General features: G+C 53.2%; 2 protein-coding genes across 3 annotated transcripts in view; one reads left to right on the top strand and one right to left on the bottom strand.

Moving 5' to 3' along the window:
- The first annotated feature begins 1,539 nt into the window (after positions 1 to 1,539).
- On the top strand, positions 1,540 to 3,310 carry COX7A1 (cytochrome c oxidase subunit 7A1). Its single transcript, XM_006731424.3, has 4 exons — positions 1,540 to 1,688; positions 2,428 to 2,514; positions 2,658 to 2,742; positions 3,192 to 3,310. Exons 1-4 carry the CDS (start codon positions 1,674 to 1,676, stop codon positions 3,245 to 3,247), a joined length of 243 nt encoding a protein of 80 aa, XP_006731487.1. The 5' UTR covers positions 1,540 to 1,673; the 3' UTR covers positions 3,248 to 3,310.
- Positions 3,311 to 4,034: 724 nt separating this feature from the next.
- The window catches only part of CAPNS1 (calpain small subunit 1), a 50,767-nt gene continuing 40,245 nt past the window's right edge, over positions 4,035 to 14,556 (bottom strand). Inside the window, exons 1-11 of one of the 2 annotated variants that reach the window (XM_006731425.3) lie at positions 12,229 to 12,372; positions 11,116 to 11,345; positions 10,111 to 10,144; positions 9,740 to 9,829; positions 9,527 to 9,584; positions 9,365 to 9,429; positions 6,866 to 6,934; positions 6,694 to 6,772; positions 6,446 to 6,562; positions 4,780 to 4,838; positions 4,035 to 4,594 (exon numbers count right to left, since the gene is read on the bottom strand). In XM_006731425.3, the coding sequence (XP_006731488.2) occupies positions 4,568 to 4,594; positions 4,780 to 4,838; positions 6,446 to 6,562; positions 6,694 to 6,772; positions 6,866 to 6,934; positions 9,365 to 9,429; positions 9,527 to 9,584; positions 9,740 to 9,829; positions 10,111 to 10,144; positions 11,116 to 11,327 (810 nt within the window). In that variant the 5' untranslated portion in view covers positions 11,328 to 11,345; positions 12,229 to 12,372 and the 3' untranslated portion in view covers positions 4,035 to 4,567. Of the gene's footprint in view, positions 4,595 to 4,779; positions 4,839 to 6,445; positions 6,563 to 6,693; positions 6,773 to 6,865; positions 6,935 to 9,364; positions 9,430 to 9,526; positions 9,585 to 9,739; positions 9,830 to 10,110; positions 10,145 to 11,115; positions 11,346 to 12,228; positions 12,373 to 14,556 lie in introns of those variants that run through there. The other variant, XM_081806807.1, reaches the window with a different exon arrangement.

Below are 14,556 nucleotides of genomic sequence, written 5' to 3'. Positions count from 1 at the left end.
AAGCCTGCTTCTCCCTCCCCCACTCCCCCTGCTTGTGTTCCCTTCCTCGCTGTCTCTCTGTCAAATAAATAAAATCTTTAAAAAAATAGATATGAATATAGATATATAATTTGTTTCTTAACCATCTCAAGGTAATAAGTTACAGATACAATACCTTTTACTCCCAAATACTTCCCCCTGTATTTCCTAAAAACAAGGACATCCTATTACATAACCACTGCACAATCATCAAAATCAGGAAATTAACACTGATACAATGTTATTGTCTAATCCACAGACCTTTTTTTAAAATTCACCCACTGGGGCACCTGGGTGGCTCAGTCGTTAAGCGTCTGCCTTTAAAGATTTTTAAAAATCTTTAAAAAAAAAAAAAAAGAAAAATCACAGGCCCAAGATAGTCACTTGTGCTAAGGCCCCACTTCAGTAAACCAAGACTTAATACCTAACCTAACTGTAGTTTCCATGCCCCAAGGAATGTAAGGGGAATTTACTGGTCAACACTAGGAGGTAACCCCATAAACCCCAATCATTCCCCTTAGGAGGGAGACCTAGCCTAAAACAATGCATTCTTTGCTGATTCCTACCCCCAGCCCCACCCCCGGGTGGCCTTTCAAGGCTTTTTTTTTTTTTTTTTTTCTCTCGACAGAGAGAGACTCAGCGAGAGGGGGAACACAAGCGGGGGGAGTGGGAGAGGGAGAAGCAGGCCTCCTGCAGAGCCGGGGCTCGATGCGGGGCTCGATGCGGGGCTCGATGCGGGGCTCGATGCGGGGCTCGATCCCAGGACCCTAGGATCATGACCTGAGCCGAAGGCAGACGCTTAACTGCTGAGCCACCCAGGCGCCCCCCGAGAGGCTTTTCAAAACCTTTCCCTTTCTGTAGCTTCAGGTGCTCCCTAACATTCACTAGATGAAATGCTGCCCAATTCATGAATCATTTAATGAAATCTTTCAGATCTTCACATTTACTCAGTTAAATTTGTTTTTTTAACAAGCCTACCGCTAGAAAGCAGTAAAAATAAGGGCTCTTGTTTCTGTGTAGTTGTTATTAGCTCAGTTATGCAGTAATTTTGCAAGTTATTACCATGATTGTAACTGTTAGCTCAGTTATGCTGTTCTATGAGCTCTTTAATGCTCTCAACACACCTCTGAAGAAGATCCTGACTTAGCCCCCACGTTACAGATACGGTAACTAAGGCTCGGAGGTGCAATCACCCCGTCTATGTAGATAGAACAGAAGTTGGAACCCGTTTATCTGCTCCCTCACTCGCTCTCCAATACGAACTCCGGTAAGGATAGATCTGAGAGACCCCGGGAGAGGAACTGCACTTGCCGCAGACGAGTATCTCCGCAGAAACAAACCAAAAAATGTATTCCCTGGTTCCATTTACCTCTCTCCACTTGGACCAGCAGAAATTCCGAGTAACAGATGGATGCTTCGGACCTTTTGGCGCGGAGGGCGGGATTGGAGCGTCCCCTCGGCGCGCCTATTGCACGAATCCGAATCTGGCAGCCGGATTTGCCCGGCTTCCCCCACACCCCGCCCGCCACCACAGACCCCGGGACAGGGCTGTCACGCGGCGCGCCGAGGGCGTGGCCTGGGATTCCCGGGGAGGGGAGGGCGCTGTGTGTCCTTGGGCCGAGAGGGGAGGTGACTCCGGCCGAGGAGGACGCAGAATGAGGGCCCTGCGGGTGAGGGCCCCCAAGGGCCGGGCTGGGAAACCTAACCCGAAGCCCTCGCCCCAATACGAGACTCACTAAACATCCCGAGATCTGGGGCCTTGGAACGTGAGCCCCCCTTAGGGTTTGGGACTCCCTCCTAAACAGCCTGGGACCCTCAACCCCCGCCTCCTAACCCAAGGGCTTCTGAGACAGCCGGGGACCCCTAACATGGCCCAGCGCCCCGGTTTGAGCTTCTTCCCTTCATCCAGGGCCCCTTTAACATCTCGGGACGTAGGCCCTGGGAACTTAACACCGCTTCCCCTCCCCCGGCCTTCTTAGGCAGTATGGAAACCCCACTAGGCACCCGGATCCAGGAGTGGATCATTCCCGGGACTTGGGCTCCTCCCGTTAATCTAGGAAACCCTCCCCATCAAAAAACAAAAAAACCCCACCGTCTCGGGACTTGGACCCGCAGAACAAGTGCCCCTTCTGGGTCTGCTCCTCTTCCAGGACCCTCTAGACAACCAGGAAACCTCTAAGCCAGACTCTCTAGGCGCGAGTCTCCTTTTTCTGGGCCTTTCTTGGCAGAAGCCCTTCCCGCCCTCGCACTGGCAGTTCGGATCTTGCCTTTGAGACATACGCAAGGAATAGGGCAGTCCCGGTGTCCGGGCGTCAGAGAGCCCGTACCCTCTTCCCACCCCCCACAGCCAGGCCCTTTGGGGACACCCTTTCAGGTGTCTCCGATACCCATCCACTCCCTCCTCGCCAGGTCTCCCAGGCGCTGGTTCGCTCTTTCAGCTCAACTGCCCGGAACCGCTTCCAGAACCGAGTGGCTGAGAAACAGAAACTCTTCCAGGTAGGCGGAGCAGGGGTGGGGCGAGGGGGAAGAACCCAGACCCCAGGCTCGGTCCTGGAGCAGAGTAGGGGGAGACGGGATATAGGGATATAGTCCACAGAGCAACCTGTACCCGTTTCTCATCGGATGCCTCCACCACCCAGGCGGACAATGACCTCCCAGTGCACTTGAAGGGCGGGGGAATCGACAACATCCTGTACCGAGTCACCATGGGGCTCTGTCTCGGGGGTGAGTACCGGACAGCCACCGCCTGAGCTGTTGGGGGAGGTGGCAAGGCTCGAGCTGGAGTGAGGAAGGGGCTGGTTCCCAGGCTGAGGTTTGGGGAGAGGGCTAGGGGCTGGGCAGGGGGCTTAGGGGACTGAATTCTGAGCTGGCCAGGTTTGGGGATGGTCCAGGAGTCCGGGCTAGCAGATAGGGAGGGAGCACCTAGGGCTTGGGCTTCTGTCTCAGGAGGGGGTGTGGGGCCCAGGCAGGAATTGTGGAGAAAGCTGGCAGCCTGGTTTGGATCAAGGCTAGGGGATTCTCCACCTGAAGTGCAGTTTGGGACGGGAGCTGGAGTCTGAACTGGAGCTGGGATCCAGACTGATGATTGAGGAGCCTGCAGAGGGGCTTAAAAGCTGAGATGGGGTCCAGGGAGGCGATTAGGATCTCACGCTGTCACCTTCCTCCCTCCCTAGGTACCGCCTATAGCCTGTACTGCCTTGCCTGGGCCTCCTTCCCTCACAAGAAGTGAGACCAGGAAGCTTGCGGAACCTGAACAAGCATCAATAAATGTGCTGGCTTCTTGGGGAACCCAGTCCAGCTGTGGCTTCCATTTGTTTGTACCCCCGCCCATCCTCCCACCACCAAGGAATCGCCACACTAGGACAGCCCATTGCCCTAGCCCTGAGTCCCTCATGCTGGAGGATTACTGATACTACAAGGCTACTCATGGGATATTGCTGCCTCTCAGCCCTCCTGAGGGGCTGGGGAGCCCAAACAGTACCCCTGGGCTGCCTCGCAGGGCCTGGGGATCTGGGATCATGTCCTGGAATTCGAGAGGGGCTCTATTCTGGGATCAGGCAGCCCCTCTCCCTGCAGAGGCTCGAGGGCGGGAAGGAAGATACTGAGCATGGTCCATGACACAACAGAGGCAGAGGTAAGTGAGGACAGACTCACTCAGGACAGAGCCAAGAGGGAGCAAGCATGGCCTTGGGGAACAGAGCGGGAAGAGGGGGTGCAGTACTGAGACCTCCCAAGGGCCTGGCTCTTGCAGCAGAAGCAGAGATTGCCCAGGCTTCTGGGTCCCAGTCTCAGCCTCCACAGGATCTGTAAGGGATCTCAGCAAGAATGTGCAGCTCAACTAGAATCCAGTATGAGAAAAAGGACAAAGACAAGAAGAGGACTAGGGAACACGCAGATCCAGGCCTGGGGATAGACATGAGACAGACCAAACCACCCCCATCCTCTAGGACCTAGACTTCCCTCTGCCCCTGACAGAGACAGAGCCACCCCTCAACGCTCAGAACAGGAAGCAGATCTCAGAGCAACAACCGGGGTGCTTTTATTTCCTCCTGGGCCTGGCAGGCTGAGAGCCGAGTACAGACAAAGGCACAGGGGCGCCTGGGCCTGTTAGGGCCTAGAGTTTGGCTGCCAGGGTGGTAAGTGTGAACAGGTGTGCCAGAGTGTGTAGGGACTGGAGTGACCCTCCTGGAACCGAGAGAAGGGCCCTTGGGGCGCGGAAACAACGTAACTGTTGGGTTTGGCACAGGTGCATGAGGCGGGTTGTGGAGAGAGTGTGGGATGGGTGTGCCGGGGGTGGGGTGACCCTCGGGACAGGGTGTGTTGGAGTGTCTCAGAGCCACGGGTAACTCAGGGCATGGCATGTCAGGCATGTTGGGCCCTGGCTGTTGACTGAGAAGCTGAGTGCCAAGGGCTGGGGGAACCAAAAGACCTGTGGGTCAGTAGGGCCCATGAAGACGAGACTGCAGCCTGGCTCAGCCCTGGGAGAGATGGAAGAATCCAAGGTGACTCCTACAGTGAGGTGATGAGGGGGCAGGTCTGGGGTTCCCATTCAGGAATACATCGTCAGCTGCAGCCACTGGGGAGAGGAAGGGCACAGGGTGAGGAGCAGGGAACGAAAGAATAGCAGACACCTTTCTCTGCTCTCCCCCAGGGGTTGTTGGGAAAATAGGAAGGAGGGAGCCCAAGCTCTGAGTTGGTACAAGGAGCTGAGGGGAGGGGCTCCCCTGCTGGGCACCCACATCCCAGAACGGGAGTTCTTACCTCCTGGATGTTCACCTGAATTTGTCCAGTGCCATCCTTGTCAAGAGATTTGAAGGCACCTAGAGAGGGAAAGGGTTGGGGGGATTTGGCTTTTAGGATAAAAATATACAGGGGCACCTGGCTGGCGCAGTCGGTAGAGCATGCAACTCCTGATCGCAGGGTTGTTTGAGCCCCATGTCAGGTGTGGAGATAACTTAATAAAATCTTAAAAAGAAAAAAAAAGATAAAAATATACTAACATATGGTATGATGGTAATAGTGGCTAGTAGCACTTGGGGCACCTGTCTCGTTCAGTTGGTGGAGCATGCAACTCTTGATCTCCGGGTCATGAGTTAAAGCCCCACAATGCATGTAGAGTTTACTTAATTAAAAAAAAAAATCTATCTATCTATGTATCTATATGAAAAAAAAAAATAAGGGCACCCACTTCCTGCTCCTACTGTCTGGTGTAGTCCCCACTCATGTCCTGAAACCTGACTCCATGTTCCCCACCCAAAGCCAAACCTAGGCAAACCAGAGTCTACACTGTCTTTGCTCCCTCTCTAACAACTCGGTTACCGCCCTCAAGTATCCACACACGTTGTGTCCCGGACGCTGCACTCACTGCAGTTCCTCCTGGCCCTCTTGCTGGTAAATCTAATGGCCATTTCTTGGGCCTTCTCATAAGTGACTTTTGGAATCATCTGCCCTTATTGTCCATTCCCCCTTCCCTTCATGTCCCTGACATACCTGCCCCTTTTTCTCTACCCATGGTTTAAATGCTTTGCTCTCCCTGGGCTCTTCCGGAGGCTAAGATCTTCCTAAAGCCAAACCTGACCCCATCCCTCCTCTGCCTAGAACCTGCTATGGCTCTCCATTGCCCCCAATAATGTCAGAGCACCCCTGAACATGGCACTCACAGCCCTGCATGGCCTGACCGTGCCCATTGCTCCTGCTTCCTTTTACTCAGTTCTCTCAGATCCAAGTTCAAAATCTGGCTTTGCAACTTCCTAGCTGAGTGGCTGGGAGCAAGCAGTTTTGCCTCCTTGAACCCTAAGTTCCTCCTCCAGAAAATGGGGATAATAATTCCCACTTGACAGTGGTCTTAAAGATTCAGTGCATTCATGTTCATAAGAGCCCTCACAATCCAGCCCCTACTAACCCCTCCCAGCCTTATGTCTCTGCATCCCAACCTCTCTCCAGCATTCAGAATTGAGTTCAACAAAAAACACCAAAAGCACCGCCTTCTCTTTCCCTTCGCTCAGGCTGTTCCCACAGCAACAGCTGTCTCCACTCTCTCCCTGGGGTCACTCCTCTTCATCCCTCAATTCACATCTGTCCTCCTCCAGGAAGCCCTTCTTGATCTCGGAGTCTGCATCGAGTGCCTCCTAGGTTGAGATAGCTCACTGGGCTTTCCCATTCACAAATCTAAACCCACTCGGCCCAGAGCTTCTCCTCCCAGGCCTGATCACTGCCCTGAGCTTCCCGTAGCCCAACTGTAACCATTCTGAGCAGTCACTGTCTGGTGATTTGCATCTCCTCCGGTGGACTGTGAGTGACATGAGGGCAGGAACTGGGCTGTTGCTGTCCCTGGAATTGCTCGCCTCGGGGTCAGGCTCAGAGGAGACCCTGGCCAAAGGAGGTGGGACAAATTCCCACCCAGGAAGAGAGCTAGGGTGTCACTCACGGAACATGGCATCCAGCCTGACCAGGCAGCTGATGAAGTTGTCAAAATCCATGTTCCCTCCTTCATCCGAGTAGCGTCGGATGATCATGTTGTAGAGATGTTCATTCAGGTGGAACCCTGAGAATGGTTTCCTTTCTCAGGTGTGGGGGCCACAAGGCCCAACCCACTCCCACCCCTAGGATTCAGGCTCACGGGGGGCTGCCTTACCAATGCCACCCCCAGTCAAACCATATCCCTGCCAGCCATACCTGCTGCCTCAAAGGCCCCTGGGAGTTCACTGCTGCAGATGGTACCTGAACGGTCAACATCAAACTGTTTGTATATGGCCTGTGGGGACAGGGAGGTAAGGATTCCGTTGAACATCGTGGGGCGTGGCATCTTCATGGCTTGAGGTCTTTTGAGTTTGAGGTCACCACGCACCTGCCACTTTTTGATGTTGTTCCACAAGTACTTGAATTCTTGGAAGCCCAGCTTGCCGGTGGTGTCACTCTGGTGGAAGGGTGTTAAGAATAGTGTAATGACCGGGGCGCCTGGGTGGCTCAGTTGGTTGAGCTCAGGTCATGATCCTGGAGTCCCGGGATCGAGTCCCGCATCGGGCTCCCTGCTCGGCGGGGAGTCTGCTTCTCCCTCTGACCCTCCTCCCTCTCATGCTCTCTCTATCTCATTCTCTCTCTCAAATAAATAAATAAAATCTTAAAAAAAAAAAAAAAAGAATAGTGTAATGACCATACCGAGATGCATGTGCTATATGCACTGTGATCATGACCAAGCAGGGGAATCTAGGCTAAAACCTTGGATATGGTTTGACTTTTCTTTTTATCCATACATAATTTAGTTCATGTTTCTTTTTTTTTAAGATCTGGGGGGGCTCCTGGCTGGCTCAGTTGGAAGAGCATGCAACTCTTGATCTCAGGGTTGTGAGTTCGAGACCCACATTTGGTGTAGAGATTACTAAATAAATATATATTTTATTTTTAAGTAAAATAAATTAAAAATAAATAAGCATAACCATAACTTCTCTAAACTATAAATTCCTCACCTGAAAATAGTAACTAACTCCTCATTTATAAAAAATTTTTTTAAGTTCCAGCCTTTTTTAAAATTTTTTTAAAAGATTTTATTTATCTGAGCGAGAGAGAGAGAGAAGGATCGAGAGAGAGAGAAGGAGCAGGGGGAGGGGCAGAGGAAGAGGGAGAAGCAGACTGCCCACTGAGCAGGGAGCCCACCGTGGGGCTTGATTCCGGGACTCCAGGATCATGACCTGAGTCAAAGGCAGATGCTTAACTGACTGAGCCACCTAGGTGCCCTCATTTATAAAATTCCTTTTTTTTTTTTAAAGATTTTATTTATTTGACAGAGAGAGACACAGCAAGAGAGGGAACACAAGCAGGGGGAGTGGGAGAGGGAGAAGCAGGCTTCCTGCTGAGCAGGGAGCCCGATGCGGGGCTCGATCCCAGGACCTGAGCCGGAGGCGAACGCTTAACAACTGAGCCACCCAGGTGCTCCGCCCCTAAAATTCTTAATAGCAATTCAATTTCATGAATGTCAGGACACATGAAAAACAAGGGTATCTTAAAACTCTAAGGAAATCAGGTGATGATAGTACACACCTGCTGGGTTTGTGATATAAGCAGAATGAGATAAAGCCCTTAGCTCAGGGGCTAATGTTTGATAAACTCTCAGTAATAATGATGGCCAAGATTTATCAAGTTACCTAGTACATGCCAGGCAGTGCTAAGCTTCTCAGGAACATCACTTTTCTCACTAAATCCTTAAGACATCAGCCTCACCAGTATTATTCCCCAGTCACAGCAAAAGAGACCGATTCAGAGATGAAAATCTACCTAAGATCATAGTAGCAGCTAATGCGTACAGACCTCTTACCATGTGCTACGCGCTGTGCTAAATAAACCTTTTGCATGTAGCTCCAATTCAGTTTCACCATTATCATTCACTTCATTTTATAGACAGGCAAAATGAGGCACAAAGAGGCTCAGTAACCTTGCTAAGCGGCACAGCCAAGCTTGTAGAACGCTGTGCAACGTATGTATGTGATCACATGAAAACACACGTGTCTACATTTTCTCTATGTGCTGAGCATGCACGTATCCAAGGTCAGCTAATGACCGGCCCATGTGCAAACATGCATGTGTGTTCCTGTGAACATGCCTCACATATCTTCACCTGTACGGTGTGCCCTCGTATATATGTGCATGTATTTGGTCACACCTACAGCAGTTATAAGCTTGGGTTCTTGGGGCACCTGGCTGGCTCAGTCAGTAGAGCATGCGACTCTTGATCTCCCCGTCATGAGTTCAAGCCCCACGTTGGGTGTAGTACTTACTTAAAAAAAAAAAAGAAAGAAAGAAAAAAAACAAGCTTGGGCTCTCAAGCCTAAAAGACCTGAGTCCAAATTCCTGTCCTGGCACTTACTCTTTTCATATACCTTCAGACAAATGATTGCCTCTCTCTGAGTCTCAATTTCTTTGCCTACAAAATGGACTCTAACAATTCTGCCTTTTTGGGATGCCTGGGTGGCTCAGGAGGTTAAGTGTCTGTCTTCGGCTCAGGTCATGATCCCAGGGTCCTGGGATCGAGTCCCACATCGGGCTCCTTGCTCAGCAAGGAGCCTGCTTCTCCCTCTGCCTGGCTCTCCCCCTGCTTGTGCTCTCTCTCTGTCAAATAGATAAAATCTTAAAAAAAAAAAAAAATCTGCCTGTTTAACACCATGGCTGTGACGTGCCAGCTGATGTTACTATTTATTGCCACAAGTCTCTGGGTGTGTGGTAGTGGGTGTGTGTTCTGATATATGCATGTCCACATTTGTGGGTGTGCAAGCTATACCCTGGCTGTCCCAACTGTGCTCTCACAAAACTCCTTCTTCACCCAGGGCTCCAGTCAGATTGCCCCCAAGGATACATCCATCACGGCCACCATGCTGCGACATGTGTCAATGCCAAAGCCATCAGTTTTCAGATCAGGGTCTGCGGGGGACAGGTTGAAAGTCAGAGGCCAGAGGTCACAGCTACCCCAGCGCCCATGGTTCTAAACCTGCCCTATATGTTGAGCCCAATAACTCACGTCGGGTCACGACCTTGTTGAGAATGTTCATGAGTTCTGTGGCACTGACCTCCATGTCCTGTGGGGAAAAGTCAGGGATGGTTAAAAGGGAAGAGTGTCATGAGGGAGAATGGGGATTCTTTGGCGATTTCCATTGTTGAGTGTGTGTGCAAGGGCAGCCCAAAGGAAGGAATGGAAAAATGAGGACAAGGATGGGGGCCCAGGGTTACTTACATCTCCAGCCAGCTGGGCAAACAGCCTCCGGAACTGCCGGACCTCCTCGCTCTCATTGGCCTCAATGTTGGAGTAATGGCTGCGTGGAGGCTGCAGAGGGAGAGGATCTCAGAGCAAGTGGGGGAGGGGTGCCCTGGCCAGGACAGCCCTAGGTGGGAAAGTCAGAGTGGGCTGGGTGGCTGGGTGATCAAAGGAATGAGAGATGGTCATTGGACAGTGGCTATAGCTAAGATCCATGACTAAGGTTGGGGACATGGCAAGGGAGAGACTTAATGAGAGGAATTTCGTAAGAAGGACAAAGGGACAATGATGGATGCTGAAAAAGGCCTCGGAGTGAGAAGCAGGGTCTCTGATTATGGAGGGTGGCTTACCGGAGGCTCTGGGTTGTACTGTGCAGCTGCCTCACTGAGGGGAGACAAACAAGGGAGTTAGCGCCAGTGGGCGGGGCCTCCAAAGACCGCGGCAGCCCCCGCGCCCCAACCCCCCAAACCCCAGCCCACCACCCTCCCTACCTCTCCCTCTGCTTGACTTATCTGTCCTCGTCCTCACCTGTTCCTATCTTTGCTGCTCTGGTTGCACCTCGCAGGAAACTCTGAGCCCCAACCCCACAGTAGGCGCCACTCCTGCCAGGGCACACCTGCCCAATGGCAGATTCCTCAACAGATCCAGCCCCTTCGACAGCTCAGCTTCATAGAAGCTCTGACCCAGCTTCCTGGGCTCCACCCTCCTCAGGTCCCTTCTGTCTAGGAACCTACTCCATCCTATGGCTTCCTAAACGCCTGTGTCTTCCCAACATTCCACCCCAGCTCCATGAGTTCCCACCCCTTCGAGGGGTGGCCATGGTTAATTAGGCCCCTAACGACAACCTGCTCCACCTCCACCAGGTCATATTTCTATTTTAATCCAGACAGTTCCCAGACAGACCCAGCCCCTTCAAGATCATTTCCCCTATCGCATTAGGCCTAGGCCTCTTCTGGGTCCGCCCCCTCACCGACCCACTACGACGGCCGTGCGGGTGCCCATAAGACAAGTCTTGCCCGCATGAAGAGACCCCAAGCCTCATTGGCTCCGCCCCCTAACGTTCGTCGCCCGGGTAGCTGGAAGCAGGCCGCCCCAGCCCCATTAAGCCCCACCTCCCGAAACCCCAGCCGCGCCCCATCAGATCGTCCCCTCAACAGTCAGACTCCGCCCATGTCAAGCCCCGCCTCCTGAACTGCCATCAGCCTCCTCACGGTCCGCCCCCTCGAGCCGGGTCCCGCAGCCCAAGCCCAGCCCAGCCTAATTAAGACTGCAGGTCAGCCTCCAGGTTACCTCAATCTATGCAGGCGGGACATCCTCCTCCGCCAGGCCCCTCCCCTATTCGGGCCCCGCCTTACCTGATGGCACTAATGACCCCGCCCAGGATGCGCATGGCAGTTCCGCCACCGCCGCCGCCGCCGCCGCCGCCTCCTCCGCCGCCGCCGCTGCCGCGGCCACCGCCTCCTCCCGCTCCGCTGATCAGGCCTCCGATCATATTCCCCAGGCCTCCGCCCAGGCCCCCGCCTCCCCCGCCGCCGCCTCCCTTCAAGAACGAGTTAACCAGGAACATGGCTGCAAATTAAGATTCCTGAGGGAGAAAAAAGGGGTCAAAAGGCCGTATCGCCATTGAGCCCGCTCCCTCCACATAAAAATACGCATTTCTGGCAGCTGGACTTGGGGGGAATAATATGAGGCCTCCGGGCGGGGACTTATCCTCCGGCTGGGGCTTGAGGGTCCATTTGGGATGGGGTCGGGGCTTCTGGAGGAGGGTAGTTCTCGGATGGGTGGGATAGGGACGGAAGATCGGATTTGAAATCTCCTCTGGGTCGAAAGGATCCCCCAGAGGGACCCTGGACTCCGTCTATGCATAGGCATCATTAAAGGGTCCCGGTCTGGTGGGGTTCTCAAGATGGGGGACCCAAGTTGGTGTAAGGCATCTCTGACGTGTCTGGGCACACGAATCTGAGATCGAGCCCCAGAACTGGACTTTGGGGTCTTGGGCGGGTCAGGGGCGCCGATCAGAGATTCTCCGCCTGGAGGCCTCTGGGGCAGGGTTTAGGAAATCCCAGAATGTGAGCCTGAGGGTTTCGAGTACTCCCAGCAGCGGGATTACTGTCACCGCTGGTTCTGTGGGCTCGGGTCTAAGATTGTTGTTATGAATTCCGAGGCCCGGGATAACCGGGTTCCCATTATAATTGAGAAAACGGATCTAAGGATCGTGGTTCTGGGGACCCCACCCTGGGCAGAAATTTGTGGGATCTCTCAAATCCATGGGCTCTTATTTTAGATCCTGAGGTAGAGGGTAGAGGAGTCCCCGGGGCGGGATAACTGGGTGCCGGCAGACTGGGGCTTCAAATCTGAGATCATGGGTCTGGGGGACCCCTGAGATCAGGACTTAAGGGTTTCGTGGGATATGAGGGCCACAAGGGCCGGGATTACGGAGTACGGGGTAATCCAGATCGGGCGCTCACCGCCTCGTTCACACGTCCTCTGGTCGGTTCGTCCGTGCTGCTCCCGGGCCTCTGGCCGCGTCCGGCTCCGTAGGGCGGGGTCCGTGACTCAGGCTGCCCGGACCGGGTCAGGCACAGCGGGGCGGCCCACCAAGCATCCGCGCGGTCCTAGAGCCGGCATTGAAGCTGCGCCTGCGTGCGCCGGGCCCGCCTCACGTAATGAGATGCGGCCGCCGCGGCTCCGCCTCGCTCATTTCCTGAGCTGTGGGTTCCGACCCTGCCCTGACTCCGAGGTCTGAGTTCGTTCACTGTTCTCCGGCTCAGGTGAATTAATCCACCGGGGAAGTTCAGTCGCCGCGCCCGAGATCACCCCCTACTGTTGCAGTGTGGATTCGCCTCCATGCGGCCACGGGTGCGGTTTTCGGTCCGCTGGAAAAGGGACTCCTGGCACGCGGCCCCTATCCTAGCCTTGTCGCGACAAAGCATCTGGACACCCCGAGTTTTGTTTGGCCCACGGCCCGGGGACAAGCGCCCGCATTTGGGGCAGGGGCTAAGGCTAGACTAGATTTCCCGGGACCCTGCAGCAACCCGCATGGCGGTCAAACTGCGGGAGGCACTTTGTCGCCTACAAAAGTTGCCTCTGCCTCCTCCACCCGCACCTTTTTACCCCGAGTCAGGGTCGCCCAGTGTCGCCTCCTTCCCATCTCTCTAGAGGGGCCTGGGCACTAGAAGAGTCCCTCTGGCCACGGCCTGGTTTCTGAGGCTAGATGTTCCCGAGATCTGGTGGAGGAGTCGGGGGTGGGGAACGCAGAAGCGGGCAGGAAAAATGGCGACTGAAACCTCCTTTGGAGACCTTTCGCTCTCGGGCTCCAGCCTCCAAACTTCACGGCTCCTCAGAGGGAGTTAAATCTGGTTCCCAGGCATTCTGGATGTCTGGCCCTTAGAAGCTCCCCTGGAGGCTGGCTTAGCTTGAGTCTGAATCCTGGCTCTGCCATTTAATAAGTGGGATCCTTTGGGCTCTGAGCAAGGCTGTTTTTTGTTTTGTTTTGTTTAAGCAAGGACTTATTAATCTGTAAAATGAGAACAGGGGTTCCCATTCCCCTTCAGAATTAAGTGGTAAACGCTTAGTAAAGAAGAATCATTTTGTGTGCCTGTACCCATGTTCCCTCCTGCAGCCCACCTGGATTCCTCAGGTGGTTGACTGACTCACCCTTAGGTACTACTGATAAAAATAACTGCTAAGCCCTCTCCTGAGCACTTTACATATAACCTCATATGCCCTTATAACAGTCCTATGGAATGGATGTATGCAGCATTTCCATTCTGCAAGTAAATAAACTGACTCTGAGGGTAAACTCTCTAGCCTGTAACCTTAACCACTACCCTAATGCATTGACTTTTCAATAATATAATTAGTATTGGGGCACCTGGCTAGCTGAGTGGGAAGAGCATGAAACTCTTGATCTCAGGATCATGAGTTCGAGCCCCACATTGGGTGTAGAGATTACTACAAACAGTGAACTTAAAAAATAATATAATTAATATGATAATAGTTCACTTAACAAGATCACCACAGACAAAACTGCGTTAGCAGCCAGGCCAAGGAATTGCTACACAAGCCTTGCCTATGAGGCAGGAACTTACAGGAGAGAAAACTGGAGGCCGGGTCACTTGCCTGAGGTCACAGAGGATGGCAGAACCAGGTGTGAACCTGGGCATGGCTGATGCCAAAACTTTTGGTGATGACTCATCCAAATTCCCTTCTCACCACACCCTTCCCTGCCACACTGGAAAGCTTCCGCTGTCTGCCCTCTCCAGGACTCCCCTGCTGCCAGGCCTTTCATGGGCTGTGCCCTCAACCTAGAACACTCCTGACTTTTTTATCTGGTGATATAGGTACTCAGGCTTGGGTGTCAGCTCAGGAGTCACCTCTTCTAGGAAGCGCTCCCTGTCTCCACCCCAACCCGAGACTGGGTGAGGCTTGCAGTAGCTTGCTTGTAACTTACACTCTCTCATAACACACATGCCATCTCATGCCACTTAGAGTCACCTAGATCAGTCTCCCTGGCCAGTTCCAAGGCTCAGGTCTTGGTCCTCCTCTGTATCCCACTCATGCCATAGAGGACCTCCACCAAATACATGGTTTAAATTCCATCTCTAGGCTGTTAATACCCAGATTTCTATCTTCCACCCAGACGTCTCCAGGCTCCTACAAACTGCATTCTACTCACCTTCTCCATGGGGGTCTTAGAAGTGTCTCAAACTTCACACATCCTAAACTGAGCTGACTTCCTTCCAAACCTGCTCCCTCCTCCACTTCCCCATCTAGGTTGATGGCACCTCTGTCCA

The sequence above is a fragment of the Leptonychotes weddellii genome, chromosome 16 (assembly GCF_054177405.1).
Source record: "Leptonychotes weddellii isolate Sample4059 chromosome 16, ASM5417740v2, whole genome shotgun sequence".
Lineage (NCBI taxonomy): Eukaryota > Metazoa > Chordata > Mammalia > Carnivora > Phocidae > Leptonychotes > Leptonychotes weddellii.
The sequence above is the reverse complement of the archived record's forward strand: the minus strand, read 5'-3'. Positions and strand labels throughout refer to the sequence as shown.